Source organism: Aotus nancymaae, unplaced genomic scaffold (assembly GCF_030222135.1).
Source record: "Aotus nancymaae isolate 86718 unplaced genomic scaffold, 86718_ANA_hifiasm-v0.15.2.pri h1tg000033l, whole genome shotgun sequence".
NCBI classification, from domain to species: Eukaryota; Metazoa; Chordata; class Mammalia; order Primates; family Aotidae; genus Aotus; species Aotus nancymaae.
The window spans coordinates 14,182,522-14,198,700 of NW_026988447.1; the positions used below are offsets into that span (position 1 = coordinate 14,182,522).

The 16,179-nt window shown below is 41.3% G+C and overlaps 1 protein-coding gene across 12 annotated transcripts in view; it reads right to left on the reverse strand.

The window, feature by feature from the left end:
• TRIM2 (tripartite motif containing 2) overlaps positions 1-16,179 on the reverse strand; it is a 198,287-nt gene that overhangs the window by 36,493 nt on the left and 145,615 nt on the right. For all 12 annotated transcript variants that reach the window (XM_012448541.2, XM_064383809.1, XM_012448532.2 and 9 more), the window contains 3 exons: positions 4,646-4,797; positions 2,995-3,175; positions 1,456-2,179 (listed from right to left, as the gene is read on the reverse strand). In XM_012448541.2, coding sequence (XP_012303964.1) covers positions 1,456-2,179; positions 2,995-3,175; positions 4,646-4,797 — 1,057 coding nt within the window. The remainder of the gene's footprint in view (positions 1-1,455; positions 2,180-2,994; positions 3,176-4,645; positions 4,798-16,179) is intronic.

Genomic DNA, 16,179 nt, shown 5'->3' on the forward strand with positions numbered 1-16,179 from the left:
TTAGTTTCTCCTACACGTCAGGCATTCAGCTTGGAACTTAGAATAGTTCGGAAAAGCAGATATTTTTGCATTTTTATTTCATGGACATAGAAATTGAAGTTCAAGGAAGTTGAAAGATTTGCCCAAGGCTCAAATAAGCAGTGGAACCGGAGTGGCAGACCTAGGCGCCTCCCAGTCCTGCGTCCACCCAAGGTCATCCACTCTGCTCTGGTGGAGAATCAAGCCCTGCACCCATATCGCACATCTGGCTGTGAATGTATGAGGCCTTCCATGTTCTGAACAGACAAATTACATATCATATCACAGTCTTTACCAAGATTCAGCCTGAAGCATTAACATAGAGCAGCTCTGTCCAAGAATGTTCCACAGAGCCTTCATTTCCCAAGATCTTCCATGGAAAAAGTTCTATGGTTGGAAGTCTGGATGTGCTACCTGCTATCCCTCTCCTGCCTCAGAGACCCACAATGCACATCAGCAGATTCTAAAGGTTTTAAGAAGTTCTGCAATTTAAAAAAATCCATTTCCTTCATTTAGCCTAAGCTTTCCACAATTTATTTGAACCACAGAACTGTTTTTCTACATGTGCCAGCTAATACACAGTGAACACCCTTTTGGAGATACTGCAGTGCTAGACAGAAGAGACAGGAAGAGAAGTCTGCTGGAGCTACTCTTTGAAACTAACTAAAATGCAGACTTTTCTCCCCTTGGGAGTTATCAAGCCACTTGCTGTTTACATTTAGTTGCTTTCTACTGAGAACATAGTTTAAAAAGAGAGAGACCATAAATCAGAGGAGAGAAGGGCTACTTGCATTCCTAACTCTCTTGGCTCATCCTGCACCTTCTGGCTTCCACCCCAACCCCACCCTAAACCCCATACTTTCTTCAAGTTTCCACCCCTCCTCCTCTCTTGGGGCTGCTCTCCAGCTACACACAGCTGGAGGTGATTGCAACTTGCCATGCACACTGCCCCCTCCCCCCTGCAATGTAGAAGCGATGACAAGAAGGCATCAGACACTCTGCCCACCATACAGCCTCAGCTGTGGCACAAGAAGACACTCCCAGCAAAGAGAGGCATTGAGGGGGAGGGGGAGGGATTGTCAATTTTTCCTTTAAGATTTTCAGATTACAGGTGCTATGATTTTTCTATTTCTCTTTTAGCTTATTTTCAGCTTGTAATTTCCTACCATGAATTTGCAGTACTTGTGTCTTAAAGAAGAGGAAGAACAGAAAGGAGGGAGTAGGGAGGAGATTAGAGGAGGAGGAGAGGGAAATATCATCTCTGGGGGAGACTGCATAAGCTCGACTAACAAAATATATCAGATTTGATAGCAATACATCTCCCAACACCTGCAGGTAGAGTTCTGGGCTGCAGTGTTGCTATTTGCAATGACACGTGCCCAGTCACCCCTTAACCAGCGCCAGCTCAGGCGTCAGGCGCAGAAGCCCTCTCCTTACCCACTCGAAAGATCAAATCATCTTCGATGGGATTCTCTTTTCGTTTTCCAGTGCTGTACATGCTTGCGGGTCTTTTCACAGCTTTCTGCTTGACGTGGCCGCTGCCCGGGGACTTGACGCGTCTCTTCACGCCTTCAGTGGTGGGAGACACATCAGCGGATCGGATCACTTTCAGCTTAAACGGGCTGCCTCGGATGTGCTGGTCATAGAGCCTCAGAGACAGGGTGAAGTCCCCTTCCTTCTGGACAGTGTACAAAAACTCATAGGTGCCGTTCTTGTTGTCCAGGATCTCCCCGTCCGCCACGCTCCCGTCCGGGGTGCTCAGTTCGGCGGTGAGGTAGGCGTTGCCGGTTTTGCACAGCTCACCGTCTTTGTCCTTGGTGGTGATGGTGACAGACATGGGCTGCCCAATGATGGTCTGCCGCAGCCCCTCGCCCGTGGCCACCGTCTCCGAGGCGACGGCGTTGGTGGTTAAGATCGTCCCGAGGTTGTGGATGGACTTCTTCAGCCCCTCGGTTTCCACGATGAAATCCAGCTGGTCGTTCTCCCGCGGGTGCAAGGGGAAGTCCTGGTCGGCCAGCTCGTTCAGCTTCTCGCTCATCTGCTTCTTCACGAGCAGCACCTCGGTCTCCGTGCCATGGTTGAGGGCCTGCGCTGTGAAGTTGCTGCAGCTCTTAATGCTCTCCTGCCCCTGGAGCAGAGTATCCAGCTGCGACTGGAGGACCTGCGGGAAAACCGGAGACCTGGTGAGCGCGTCCCACAGGGCGGGGCCCAGCCCGGGGCAGTGCCCTCCTCCAGCGAGGAGGAGGCTCTGCATCCGCCCACGCAGGTGGCTCTGAGCAAGCCGTGTGTTTCAGACCCAGGGAACCTAGTGCTAATGCAATGTCTTAAACTGCATTCCCAGTACCTTCTCAAGGTTTCCCTTGCGCCTCACCCTGCCCCTTCCACACATGTATTTCTTGGCTCATGTGTTTTGGAGAGGGGAAAACAGAAAAATCAGTACCAAGAGCATGGCAGACAAATTGCTATGCCTGACATCTGAAATATTCATTATTCAATATCTTTCCCCAGTGTCCAAAGCTGCCCCATCATCACCTGAAGGAACAGGAACTAAACAATCGAAAACTCTTCATGCCTGAACATCTGAGGCTTTTCATTCCTGTTTTGTGAACAGATATGCAGAGTTAAACAAAGGGTGCAGTCAGGGTTCCTTTTGAAGTTGACTAACAGGTTGGTGTGGGTGAGAGAGCAATTAAGAAACTATTTCACATTATAACTGAGGAAGCAAAACAATCCAGTTTAAATCCTAAAAGTATTACATTATATTCAACCTCGCCTCTTGTCAAATTATAAACTGCTACTTAAACTCATAGAGTCATCGAATTTTGCTGAAAATAGCTGGATATTACATTAAGTGAAAACTATAGTTTACTGTACAATGATGACACTTAAGGACCCCTTTTTGCTATCAGGAAACAATAACCAGTGCCCTTGGATAGCAGGTATCTTATAGGACATCTGTGATGGTTCTGGTCTTACTTTGTGTTTGACGCCGTAGTTGACCTCCAGTTCCATAAGCAGCACACTCTTGCGCACATTTAAAGTCTTCTGGAGCTCATCAAAGGTGGAATGAATGTCATCCACGATGCTGGCCTTTTGGTTGGTTAACTGATGAATGATTTCCGAAATGAACTGAAGAGCAGAATCTATTTCTGGGAGCCTGGTGGACAGTTGTTAAAGGTTGTTATTTAACATCAATCTGGAAATATTCTAAGATCTATCTACATACATTTTGTTCAAAAAAAAATTTATATGCCTTTCATCATCTTTAAAAAACAATTACCAGGCTGAGCTTGGTAGCTCATGCCTGTAATCCCAGCACTTTGGGAGGTCGACGCCGGCGGATCACAAGGTCAGGAGATCCAAACCATCCTGGCCAATATGGTGAAACCCCGTCTCTACTAAAAAACACAAAAATTAGCTGGGCATGGTGGTGCATGCCTGTAATCCCAGCTACTTGGGAGGCTGAGGCAGGAGAATCGCTTGAACCCAAGAGGCAGAGGTTGCAGTGAGCCGGGATCATGCCATTGCACTCCAGCCTGGCAACAGAGCGAGACTCCATCTCAAAAAAATAAAATAACCAGAGAACAGAATGAGTAAGATGTGACATAATTACTGCCTTAGAGAGAAGAGACTTTGTCTCTTTAGAGACAATCAAAATGGTCAATTTCAAATGACCGTCAATAGTCCAATTTTAGTAATTAATTAAGGGTATAAAGACTTGAAGATCTCTGAAAAGCCATTCTGGCCAGGTAGTTCTTTGCTGCAGGGGGCCGTCTGGTGATGTTTAACAGCATCCTGTGCTCTACTAGATGCCAATAGCTCTCCCTGCCCTGCCTCCCACCCACCAGCCCCAGCCAAAACACATACTTGTAACACCAAAAATGTCTCCAGGCATTGCCAAATGGCTGAGAATCACTATTCTAGATAGCTGTATCTTTCCCACTAGCTACATAAAACACTTATCCAAACTCGGTTTTTTGAGAACGTCTCATAAGTTTCCAAGTTCTCTGAATTACTACAGAACCACCACACTTTTCTCACTACAGCTATCAGTGGAAAGATTTATTTTGTCTGCTTTTCTGCAGGCTGCTCATTTCCTCTCTTTGGTCTTTCTCATGTACCACTCAACTACTCTGGTTCTTCATTTCTGTGCCAAGAAGGAACTTGGAAGCAGGAAAACAAAGAAAATTAGCAATCACTGCTCAAGACCATTTTGCAGAGCTCAGACAGAAAGGAGCCAGTCACAGCCAACAAAATGATCTGTATGTGTGTCAGGAACAGAAGGTAAGGAAGGCTCCTCAGAGAGCCTGGTCTTAGGGATGAATTTCAGAACTCTGCTGAGAGCAGATTCTTTGAGAGTACTTTAATTCATTTAATTATACTTAGGTAGTGAAACAAAAATGCCACTCATAGCATAGGGAGGTTGGAGTTTTACCAACAGGCAGAGGACAACCTTCATCACTCATTAGTTTATGACAACAGATCCATGATCAAAGAACTTATTTACAACACAAAGCCTGATACCTCAAGGGAAATATGAACCTACTATTGCACCTAGACAAGACGCCATGAGGCCAGGACTCAAGTACAGGCAGCCAGTTAGAGGTCTGTGGAAGGGGCCCCCCACCTTTTGTTGACAGCGTCCAGCTGGACCTGGAGCGAGGCCTTGTGCTGCTCAACCACGTCCTTGAGTGGAACTGTGGGGTGCTCCGCGTGCTCCCCCTCCGTGCACTCCCGACACATGGCAGTCTCACAGGACTGGCAGTAAAATTCCATCACCTGTGGATAACACAAGAAAAGTTCCCGGTTCTGGGCCACGGGTTGAGGGTTTACTCTACACTAAGCACTTGCCTTGCAGTCTCTCATAATTAAATGAGAGCCACCCCAGAAGGTCAGCATTATCAAGTCCAGCTTCACAGGAGAAAAGCAAGGATACATTTTTATGTGATGGGTCTCAGAAGTGGAGCTGACTTCTAAGCTGCTGCCATAACCATAAAACCAGCTTTTGGGTACCTACTCCCCTAAGGCAGAACAGTATAGGGCTGTGGTGCTCAAACATTTTTATTTCAGGACCCCATAATAATCTTTAAAAATTATTGAGGACTTCTAAAGAGTTTTTGTGTATGTGGGTTATGTTTATAGATATTTCTTATGTTAAAACTTGAAACTAGGCTGGGTACAGTGGCTTATGCCTACAGTCCCAGCACTTTGGGAGGCTGAGGCTGGAGAATTACTTGAGGTCAGGAGTTCAAGACCAGCCTGGGAAACAGAGTGAGACTCTATCTCTACAAAAAATTTAAAAATTAGTATTTAATCAAATTTTTAAAAATTAGATCTGATAGAAATTTTAAAGTATTTAATTTATTAAAAGCAGTAATAAGCCCATTAAATGTTAATGTGAATAATGTAATTTATGAAAATAAATATATTGTGAATATATTTAAGAACAGCATTGTTTTCCATTTTTGTAAATATCCGCAGCGTCTGGCTTCACAGAAGATAGCTGGAGTCTTGTCTCCGCTTCTGCATTCAGTCTGTTGTGATAGCACGCATCATATTACCTGTGGAAAATTACACTCTACACTCTTGACAGAATTACGGTGAAAAGGCAAATAATGTCTTCATATGATTACGAATATAGTATTGACCTTAAAGACTGCTTGAAAATGTCTTGGGACCCACAAGGGTTCCTGGACCACACTTTGAGAACTGCTATTGTTTGGCTAAGAGATTCATCCAAATAAGAAGTCTGGACTGAGCAGTTTGCATCCTGACTTCACCAATTATTTAGCTGAATGACCTTGGACAAATTTTCAGCCTCACTGTGTCTCAATTTCTGGCTCTGTCAAATGGAGACAGTGATAGTAACCTACTTCATAGGGCTGCTATGAGGAATAAGTAGGTTAGTATGCCCGAAGAACTCAGATGGCACCTGGCTTTGGTACCTAATAAGTTCTTAATACATTTTAGCTGCTGTGCGGATGATGATAATGGTGATGATGGCATCATTTGCTTACATGAAAATAAAAAAATCTTATCCTGACAATGATGAACTGTCAGTAACAATATAATATAAAGCCAGAAAGTTAGCTTTCTTGTAGAGGTATTACCCTGTTTTCTCAGCTGGAAATAATGTTTTCCAGTTTTCAATTTTCAAAGCACTTTTAGGAGGAACTTTCTCTTGATATACAACACAATACAGAAAAGGGCATATATCTTAATGCAGCTTGATGGATTTTCACAAAGTGAAGGCAGTCACCAAATCACTTTTATTTATATCCAATTTATGAAATATTTATAAGATTTTAAATTCCTGAGCCCAGGAACTCTCCCACCCAGAGCCGAGATAATATCATACATCTAGTAGCTATTCAATAAGACTGCTGAATGAGTGAATGAGAGGAGGCTCTTAGCCATGATTCCAGTGGCATGTGTAAGACCAACCAAAGGACACCTCCCTCCTCATTAAGACTCACTGTGTTACCTAGTGCTTTCTGGAGAAGATTCTCCCAGGAATAAAGCACTCAGTTTACTCATACTACATGTGTTTTGGAAACAATCTTTTCTGGTGAACCAATCAGTAAAAGTCCTTCAAACCATGGCCAAGATAATTTTAAGTTAGAGGTTTAGAAAGACACTTTTTTTTTTTTTTTGAGATGGAGTCTTGCTCTGTCACTCGGGCTGGAGTGCAGTGGTGAGATCTTGGCTCACTGCAACCTCCGCCTCCTGGGTTCAAGCGATTCTCCTGCCTCAGTCTCCCAAGTATCTGAGATTATAGGCGCCCGCCACCACACCCTGCTAATTTTTGTAATTTTAGTAGAAAGAGGTTTCACCATCTTGGCCAGGCAGGTCTCAAAGTCCTGACCTTGTGATCCACCACCCTCAGCCTCTGAAAGTGCTGGGATTACAGGCGTGAACCACTGTGCCCGGTGGCACTTTTTTTTTGGTCATATGAAGATGTAATTTCATGTACTTTGCTCCTCTGTAAGCCTTTTAGGAACAGGCTTGAAACATCATTTGGAAGTTTCCTTTATGCATTCTCTGCTCAAAAACATTTCTCAGCTGGGTGCAGTGGCTCACGCCTGTAATCCCAGCACTTTGGGAGGCCAAGGCAGGAGGATCACTTGAAGCTACGAGCTCAAGACCAGCCAGGGCACCACAGCAAAGCTCTGTCTCTACAGAAAAAAAATCTTTTTAAATTAGCCAGACACGGTGGTACACACCTGTAGTCCCAACTACTTAGGATGCTGAGGGAGGATGATTGTTTGAGCTTGGGAGTCTGAGATTGCAGTGAGCCATGATTGTGCTACTGCACTCCAGCCTGGGTATCAGAGCAAGGCCCTACTTCAGAAAGGAAAAAAGTATTCACAATTCTCGTTAAAATATGTTTTAATAAACAAACTCAAATAAAAATTCAAATATCCCACAGAAAGACTACAATACTGGTCATTTGCACCTTATTTTGGTACAAGTCTGGTACAATCCAGCAGAAAGCATAGCTTATAGAAGCTGTTCTGTAATTATTTGCCGAGTATCTATATGAGCTAAGGGGTACATCTAAGGGAAGATGGTACTTTAAGTTGCATTTGGGTATTTTACCATATTGCTTGCCTTCCTGTGTTCAGGAAATAGAATTATCTAAAACTATTTGCAGTATTAGCATATACTTGCTAACAATATATAAGCCCTATATCATAAATATTTTTCTTATAATTTGAAAAAAAATTCTTAATCCTAAAGGTTTCCTGTTTTTCAAAGGGCTGGCAGAAGGCCCTTTGAAATGAGCACTCCTCACTAAATTCTGAGATTTCCTTTGGAAAAATCTCATCCCCTAGGGTTTGTGAAACAATTCCTATGAAGGCTGAGCTTCTTTATTACTTCATGGCTTTAGCCAAAGGTGGTTTACTTTTACCAGAACATTTTATTTCTAGATTATATATAACTAGATTAGCATTTACTAATATTTCATCTTCATGGTCAGTGTTCAGGAAGTCTCTTTAAAGCAGGTTGTCACTGCCAGTCATATGTACCAGTGGACATCCCAAAAATAGAATGTGAAAAGACTTCTTTCCTCAGGTTATGTAGGGTGTTGGGGCGAATATAAGTGTGTGGACTAAGGGAATATGCCACATTAACAGTGCTTAGTCAATCCAGTGACACTCTTCCCAAACCAATCTAGGCCAGGACTGAGTTCCCACATCTTCACTGGAAGAAGGGAGCATGGCCTCATGTCTAGAATGCGTCTGGACCAAAGGCAAATTTTACTTGGGAATCAGCGTACATATTGTATTTAGAAGCTGCACATACTATACCATATTTGTTGCATTTTCTGGCCTGAGTTGAAGTTCCCCAGCAGTGTAAGAAGTGAGATGACAAAGAATACTCATTGGAAGAGAGAAAAGGATGCAAAATAATATGGAGTCACCAAAAATGTAAAAATTCTCAAGACCAGAGTTCATCAAGTATGAAAAAAGATCAGCACACATTACAATTATTATCCTTCTTTTTAATTCTTTTTTTTTTTTTGAGACAGAGTTTTGCTCTTGTTGCCTAGGCTAGAGTGCAATGGCAGAATCTCTGCTCACCACAACCTCTGCCTCCCAGGTTCAAGTGATTCTCCTGCCTCAGCCTCCCGAGTAGCTGGGATTACAGGCATGTGCCACACACCTGACTAATTTTGCATTTTTAGTAGAGACAGATTTCTCCATGTTGGTCAAGCTGGTCTTGAACTCCCAACCTCAGGTGATCCACCTGCCTCAGCCTCCCAAAGTACTGGGATTACAGGTGTGAGCCACCACACCCGGCCTTAATTCATATTTTTAAATGATTGCAGGGAAGTGATGTTACTGAAAACAGCAGCATAAGAAAATCTATGTCATATTACTAGTTGGTAGCTAATCTACTGGAACAGACTTCAGTAGCCACATATGACAAAAAAATGCAAACTTTACAAAATTAGTTCTATTGGATAATAAGAGTAGGGCATGAAAAAATATAAAATAATTGGTTTAGAAAAGTCACCAAACAACAACAGTGAAAACTATAATAAGTATCAACAACCCTAGGGACAGGGGAGAATCTGATTTTCAGAATTGCCACATTATAATATTTAAATGTTCAGTTTCCATTAGGAAAAAAGTAAGGCACCAAAAAACGAGGACAAGGTTCTCAAAGAGGAATCAAATAAATTAATAGGCACTTTCCCTGAAGAAGACAAGATTGGACTTACTAGACTTTAACGCTTTCATATATGCTCACAGAGCTAATGGAAAACATATATAAAGAACTATATCTCACTAAATGGAGAATATTAATAGAGAGATAGGAATTATTTTTTAAGAGCCAAATAGAAATATTGTAGGGTTCAAAAATATAACTGCAGTGAAAAATTCACTAGAAAAGTTCCACAGAAAATTCAAGCAGGAAGAAGCATTAGTTAACTTGAAGATAGAGCTATTGAGATTATATAGTCTGTGAAGCAGAAAAAAAAAGGGTGGAAGAAAAAGTAACAAAACCTAAGAGGCCCGTCAACTAAACCAGATATACCTAATGAGAGTCCAAGAAGGAGAGGAAGAGAGAAAGGGAAAGAAGTAATATTTGCAAAAGTAATGGCTGGAAACTCCCCAAATTTGATAAAAAACACAAATCTACACAACCAAAAAACTTAATGAACTCCAAACAGGAAACTCAAAGAGATTCAAACCAAGAAACAGTATAATTAAACTATAAAAAGACAAAAACAAAGAGAGAATCTTGAAAGCAGCAAGAGAGAGGTGACTCATCATGTACAAGAAACAATCCATAAGCAGATTTTTTAATAGCAGATTTCTCATCAGAAACTCTGGAAGCCAGAAATCAATGGGGTAACATATTCAAAGTGCTGAAAAAAAAAAAAAACCAAAGAACCTGACAACCAAGAATTTTATATCTGGCAAAACTATCCTTCAAATATGAAGGAAAAACTAATATACTACCAGAAATACAAAAACTGAGTGTCTGTTGCTAGTATACCTGCCCTACAAGACATGCCGAAGGGATTCCTGCAAGCTGACCTGATTTGATACACTACAAAGGAACTTGAGTCCACATGAAAAAATAAGGAAAACAGGTAAAGGTAACTACATAGATAAATATAAAGGTCAGTATTAATGTATTTTTGGTTTCTAACTCCTACATGATATAAAATAAAACTGCATAAAACAGCATAATCTATCATTACAAACATATATAGATGAGCATACAACATATAAATATAAGCTAAAAGCTGGGTGCGGTGGCTCATGTCTGTAATCTCAGCACTTTGGGAGGCCGAGGCAGGTAGATCATCTGAGGTCAGGAGTTCAAGACCAGCCTGGCCAACATGGTGAAAGCCCGTCTTTAAAAAAGAAAAAAAAATACAAGCTAAAAGAAGCAAGGAGTTTACATACTATTGAAATTATGTTGGTATTAATTTGAATTAAATGGTTATAAGCAAAAATGTTAATTATAACCCTCGGGGCAAACAATAAATAAAAATAAGAATATGTATAGTAAAAGAAATGAGAAGGGAATCAAACTGGTACACTAGAAACTATTAAACATAAAAGAAGGTAGTAATGGAGGAATAGAGGAACAAAAAGATATGTCGTACAGAAAAAAAACAGTAAATGGTAAAAGGAAAGAAAGCCTTCCTTTTCAGTAATTAAGTTAACTAATTTAAATAGATTAAACTCTCCAGTCAAAGGGCTGAGTGGCAATCCCAATCACTGGCAGCGTGGTTTGAAAACAGAATCCAACTATATGCTCTCTATAAGACTCATTTTAGATCCAAAGACCCAAATAGGTTGAAAGTGACAGGATGGGCCAGGTGTGGTGTCTCATGCCTGTAATCCCAGCACTTTGGGAGACAGACACAGGAGCCTTGCTTGAGCTCAGGAGTTCAAGACCAGTTTGAGCAACATAGTGAGAGACTCTGTCTACTAAAAAAACACAAAACTTAGCTGAGCAAGTGGCATACACCTGTAGTCCTGGCTACTCAGGAGGCTGAGGCAGGAGAATTGCCTGAACCCAGGAGGCGGGGGTTGTGGTGAGCCGAGATCGCGCCATTGCACTCCAGCCTGGGTAACAAGAGCGAAACTCCATCTCAAAAAAAAAAAAAAAAAAAAAGAGAGAGAGAGAAAGGGAAAAAAAAGAAAGTGACAGAGTGAAAAAATATATTTCATGTAAACTGTAACCAAAAGGGAACTAGAGTGGTTACTCTATTATCAGACAAAATAGACTTAAGACAAAAGTTGGATAGTATATAATTGACAGAAAGGACATTATAAAATTGATAAAACTTTAGTTAGACTGACCAGAGTGAGAAGAGAGAGGTTGCAGGGAGGGGGTTGGAGAGAGAGAAGACTCAAATTACGAAACTCAGGAAGAAAAGTGGTGGGGAAATTACTACTGACATCATGGAAATAAAAAGGATTATAACAGAGTACTATGGATAGTTTTATGCCAAAACATTGAATAACTTAGATGAAATGAACAAATTCCTAAAAACACACAAACTACCAAAACTGATATGAAGAAATGCAAATTCTGAATAGACCTATAATACGTAAGGAGATTGAATCAATAACCAGGAAATGTCCGTAGAAAAGCCCAGGACCAGATGGCTTCACTGGTGAATTCAACCAAATATTTAAAGAGCTAACACCAATCTTTCTTGAACTCTTCAAAAAATCAGAAGAGGTTGGGCAGGAATACTTCCTAACTTATTCTATTAGGCCAGTATTTCCTTGACACCAAAGCCAAAGATACCACAAGAAAGTTACAAACCAATAACCCATAATAATTCATATAGATAAAAAAATTCTTAACAACATGCTAGTAGACTGAATCCAGCTGTATATTAAAGAGAATATACATCATGAGCAGGTGGGATTTATCCCAGGAATGCAAGAGTAGCTCACCTAGACAATTAATGTAAGTATACATCACTTTAATAGAATGAAAGAATAAAACCTCATTATCATCTCAATTAATGTGGGAAAAGTATTTAACAAAATCCAACATTCTTTCAGGCCAAACTAGAAGTAGAGAGGAACTTCCTCCTGCTGATAAAGAGCATCTATAAAAAACCCACAGCTAACATCATACTTAATGGTAACCCCTAAGATCAAGAACAAGAGGATATTCACTCTCATCATTTCTAGTCAACAATATACGAAGGTGCTGACCAGAGCATTTAGGCAAGAAAAAGAAATAAAATGCACCCAAATTGGAAAGGAAGAATTAAGAATTTCTCTATACAGAGATGACATGATCTTATATACAGAAAATCCTAAAGAATACACATGCGCGCGCACACACACACACACACACACACACAATTAGAGCTAATAAATTAATTCACCAAAGTTGCAGGACACAAGATTAACAAACAAAAATCAGTTGTATTTCTATGCACTAACAATGAAAAATCCAAAAGTGAAATTAAGAAAACAATTCCAGACCAGGCATGATAGCTCACACCTATAATTCCAGAACTTTGGGAGGCTGAGGCAGGAGGATTGCTTACCCCAAGACCAGGCTGGCAAATACAGTGAGACTTGTCTCTATTTAAAAAAAAAAAAAATCCATTTACGATAGTATGAAAAAGAATATAACATAGTTGAAAATAAATTTAACCAAGGAGCGCAAGACTTGAATACTGAAAACTACTGAATACCAAAACAATCTTGAAAAAGAACAAAATGGAGGATTCCTAGTCACCAATTTTAAAACTGACTATAATGCTACGGTAATAAAAACAGTGTAGTATTGGCATAAGAATAGGTATATAGATCAATGGAATAAAATGGGAAGTATAGAAATAAGCCCATATAATCTATGGTCAATTGATTCTTGACAAGGGTGTCAAGACAACTCAATGGGAAAAATAGCCTTTTCAACATATTATGCTGAGGTGACTGGAAATACACATGTACAAGAATGAAATCCTTCCTTCAAACCAAATACAAAAATTAACTCAAGATACATAAAAGACTTAAATGTAAGCTAAAACTATAAAAATCTTACAAAGAAACAAGGGTGAATCTTCATGACCTGGAATTCAACGATGGATTCTTAGCTATGACACCAAAAGCACAAGCAACAGAAGAAAAAAATAGAGAAATTAGGCTTCATTAAATTAAAAACGTTTGTGAATCAAAGGACACTACTAAGAAAGTGAAAAGCAACTCCACAAAATGGGAGAAAGTATTTGCTAGTCATATATCTGATAAGGGTGTAATATGCAGAACATATTAAAAATTCTACAACTCGGGCCAGGCGCGGTGGCTCACGCCTGTAATCCCAGCACTTCGGGAGGCCGAGGCGGGTGGATCACGAGGTCAAGAGACCGATACCATCCTGGTCAACATGGTGAAACCCTGTCTCTACTAAAAATACGAAAAATTAGCTGGGCATGGTGGTGTGTGCCTGTAATCCCAGCTACTCAGGAGGCTGAGGCAGGAGAATTGCCTGAACCCAGGAGGCGGGGGTTGCGGTGAGCTGAGATCTCGCGCCATTGCACTCCAGCATGGGTAACAAGAGCGAAACTCCGTCTCAAAAAACAAACAAACAAACAAAAATCTACAACTCAACAGCAAAAAGATAAACAACTCAATTCAAAAATGGGCAAAGGACTTGAACAGACTTTCTCCAAAGAAGATATACAAATGGTCAATTAGCACATGAAAATACAATCAGCATTGTTAATCACTTGGCAAATGCAAATCAAAACCACAACAAGGCCTGGTGAAGTGGCTCATGCCTGTAATCCCAGAACTTTGGGAGGCTGAGGCTGGCAGATAACCTGAGGCCGGCAGATAACCCGAGGCCAGGAATTTGAGACCAGCCTGGCTAACACGGTGAAACCCTGTCTCTACTAAAAATACAAAAAATTCCTGGGCGCGGTGGTAGGCGCCTGTAATCCCAGCTACTCAGGAGGCTGAAGCAAAAGAATTGCTTGAGCCCGAGAGGCAGAGGTTGCAGTAAATGGAGATCACCTCACAGCACTCCAGCCTGGGTGACAGAGTGAGCCTCTGTCTAAAAACAAAAAACAAAACAACAACAACAATAACAACAACAACAAAAAAAACAGGCTGGGCGCAATGGCTCATACCTGTAATCCCAGCACTTTGGGAGGTTGAGGCGGGCAGATCATCTGAGGTTAGGGGTTCAAGACCAGCCTGGCCAACATGGTGAAACCCTGTCTCTACTAAAAAAAAATACAAAAATTAGCCAGGCGTGGTGGTGAACACTTGTAATCCCAGCTACCCAGGAGGCTGAGGCAGGAGAATTGCTTGAACCCGGGAGGAGAGGCTGCAGTGAGCTGAGATCGTGCCACTGCACTCCAGCCTCGGCGACAGAGTAAGACTCTGTTTAAAAAAAAAAAACCAAAAAAAAAACAAACGAAAAAAACCAGTTGGTGGTTCCTTAAAAAGTTAAACATAGAATTACCATATGGTCCAGCAATTCCACTTTTAGGTGCATACCCAGGACGATTGAAAGCATATGTCTACACAAAAACATGTACATGAATGTTCACAGCAGCATTATTCATAATAGCCAGAAAGTGGAAACAACTCAAACGTCCATTAACTGAGGAATGGATCCATCAATTGTGGTATATCTATATAATGGAATATTATTTAGCCATAAAAAGAGTACTAATATACTATAACATGGATGAACTTTGAAAACATGATAGAGGCCAACTCTAAAACTCACATATTGTATGATTCCATTTATATCAAATGTCCAAATCCAGAGACAGAATGCAGGCTGATGGTTGCTAGGGATTAGTGGGAGGAGGGAGTAGGAGGTGACTGCTTAATGGGCATGGAGTTTCTTATTGGGATGATTAATATGTTCTGGAATTTAGACAGTGGTGATGTTTGCACAACTTTGTGACTATACTTAAAACCACACTAATTGTACTTTTTTAAATGGTTGAGACCCAGTGCAGTGGCTCACTCCTGTAATCTCAGCACTTTGGGAGGTTCAGACAGGAGGATCCCTTGAGCCTAGGAGTTCAAGACCAGCCTGGGCAGCATAGCAAAACCCCATCTCTTAAAAAAAAATTAGCTGGGTGTGGTGGCATGCATCTGTAGTCCCAATTACTCGGGAGGCTGAAGTGGGAGGATCACTTGAGCCTGGGAGGTTGAGGCTGCAGTGAGCCATGATCATGCCACTGCACTCCAGCCTGGGTTACAGAGTGAGGCTTTGTCTCTAAAAAAAAATTAAAAATTAAAAAAAAATCATTAAACAAAAACAAAACAAGTCAGGCTCAGTGCCTCACACCTGTAATCCCAGCACTCTGGGAGGCTGAGGCAGGTAGACTGCTTTAGTCCAGGAATTTGAGGCCAGCCTGGGTGGCAGAGTAATATCCTGTCTCAAAACAAACAAACAAACTGGTGGAAATGTTAAACTTCATGTAATGTGAATTTTATTTTTTAATTTTGGATTTATGTTTTTATTTACTTTTGTAGAGACCGGGTCTCACTTTGTTGTCCAGGCATGTCTCAAACTCCTGGCCCTAAGTGATCCTCCTGCCTTGGCCTCCCAAAGTGAGCCACCAAGCTCAGCCCAAATTTTACTTCAGAAAAAAAAAAAAAAAAAAGATCACAGCTTTGAAGAGACAGCAGCAGACCTAGGTTATTATTTCTAGTTCAATATCTTAAATGTGTCTTGGGAAGCAAAGGCCTTAAAATGATTTTGAAGTATCAATAGCTAGTCATTCTCAATGGCTTGTGCTTGGGTTCTGACAGCTTTGGTTCAAGCTGAGAGCTAATTGTGTGGGGTGTGTAATTCTGCTGAGCTCATCCATTTCATCCATCTCCAGTGAGATGATGCTGGTGCTCCCCGGAGTGGATGGGCAAACCAAAAGCCAGGATGAGCTTGTTGTTGATGGATAGTCACAGTTTATGTTCATCAGAAGAGAATGGCAGGATCGTATGCATTTCTAACGTGCAAAAAGGATGATCAGGGGCTTGCAGCCAACCCTGAGGCTTCTTAAGGGCACTGACAGTTGATCCTGATACGGAAGTGGAAACTGTTAGTGGCAGGACAGTCTTAATGAGAACCTCTCCTTTGCACCTTTGACATCCTTGATGGTAACATGCCTAAAGAACCAATAACAGGGTTTAA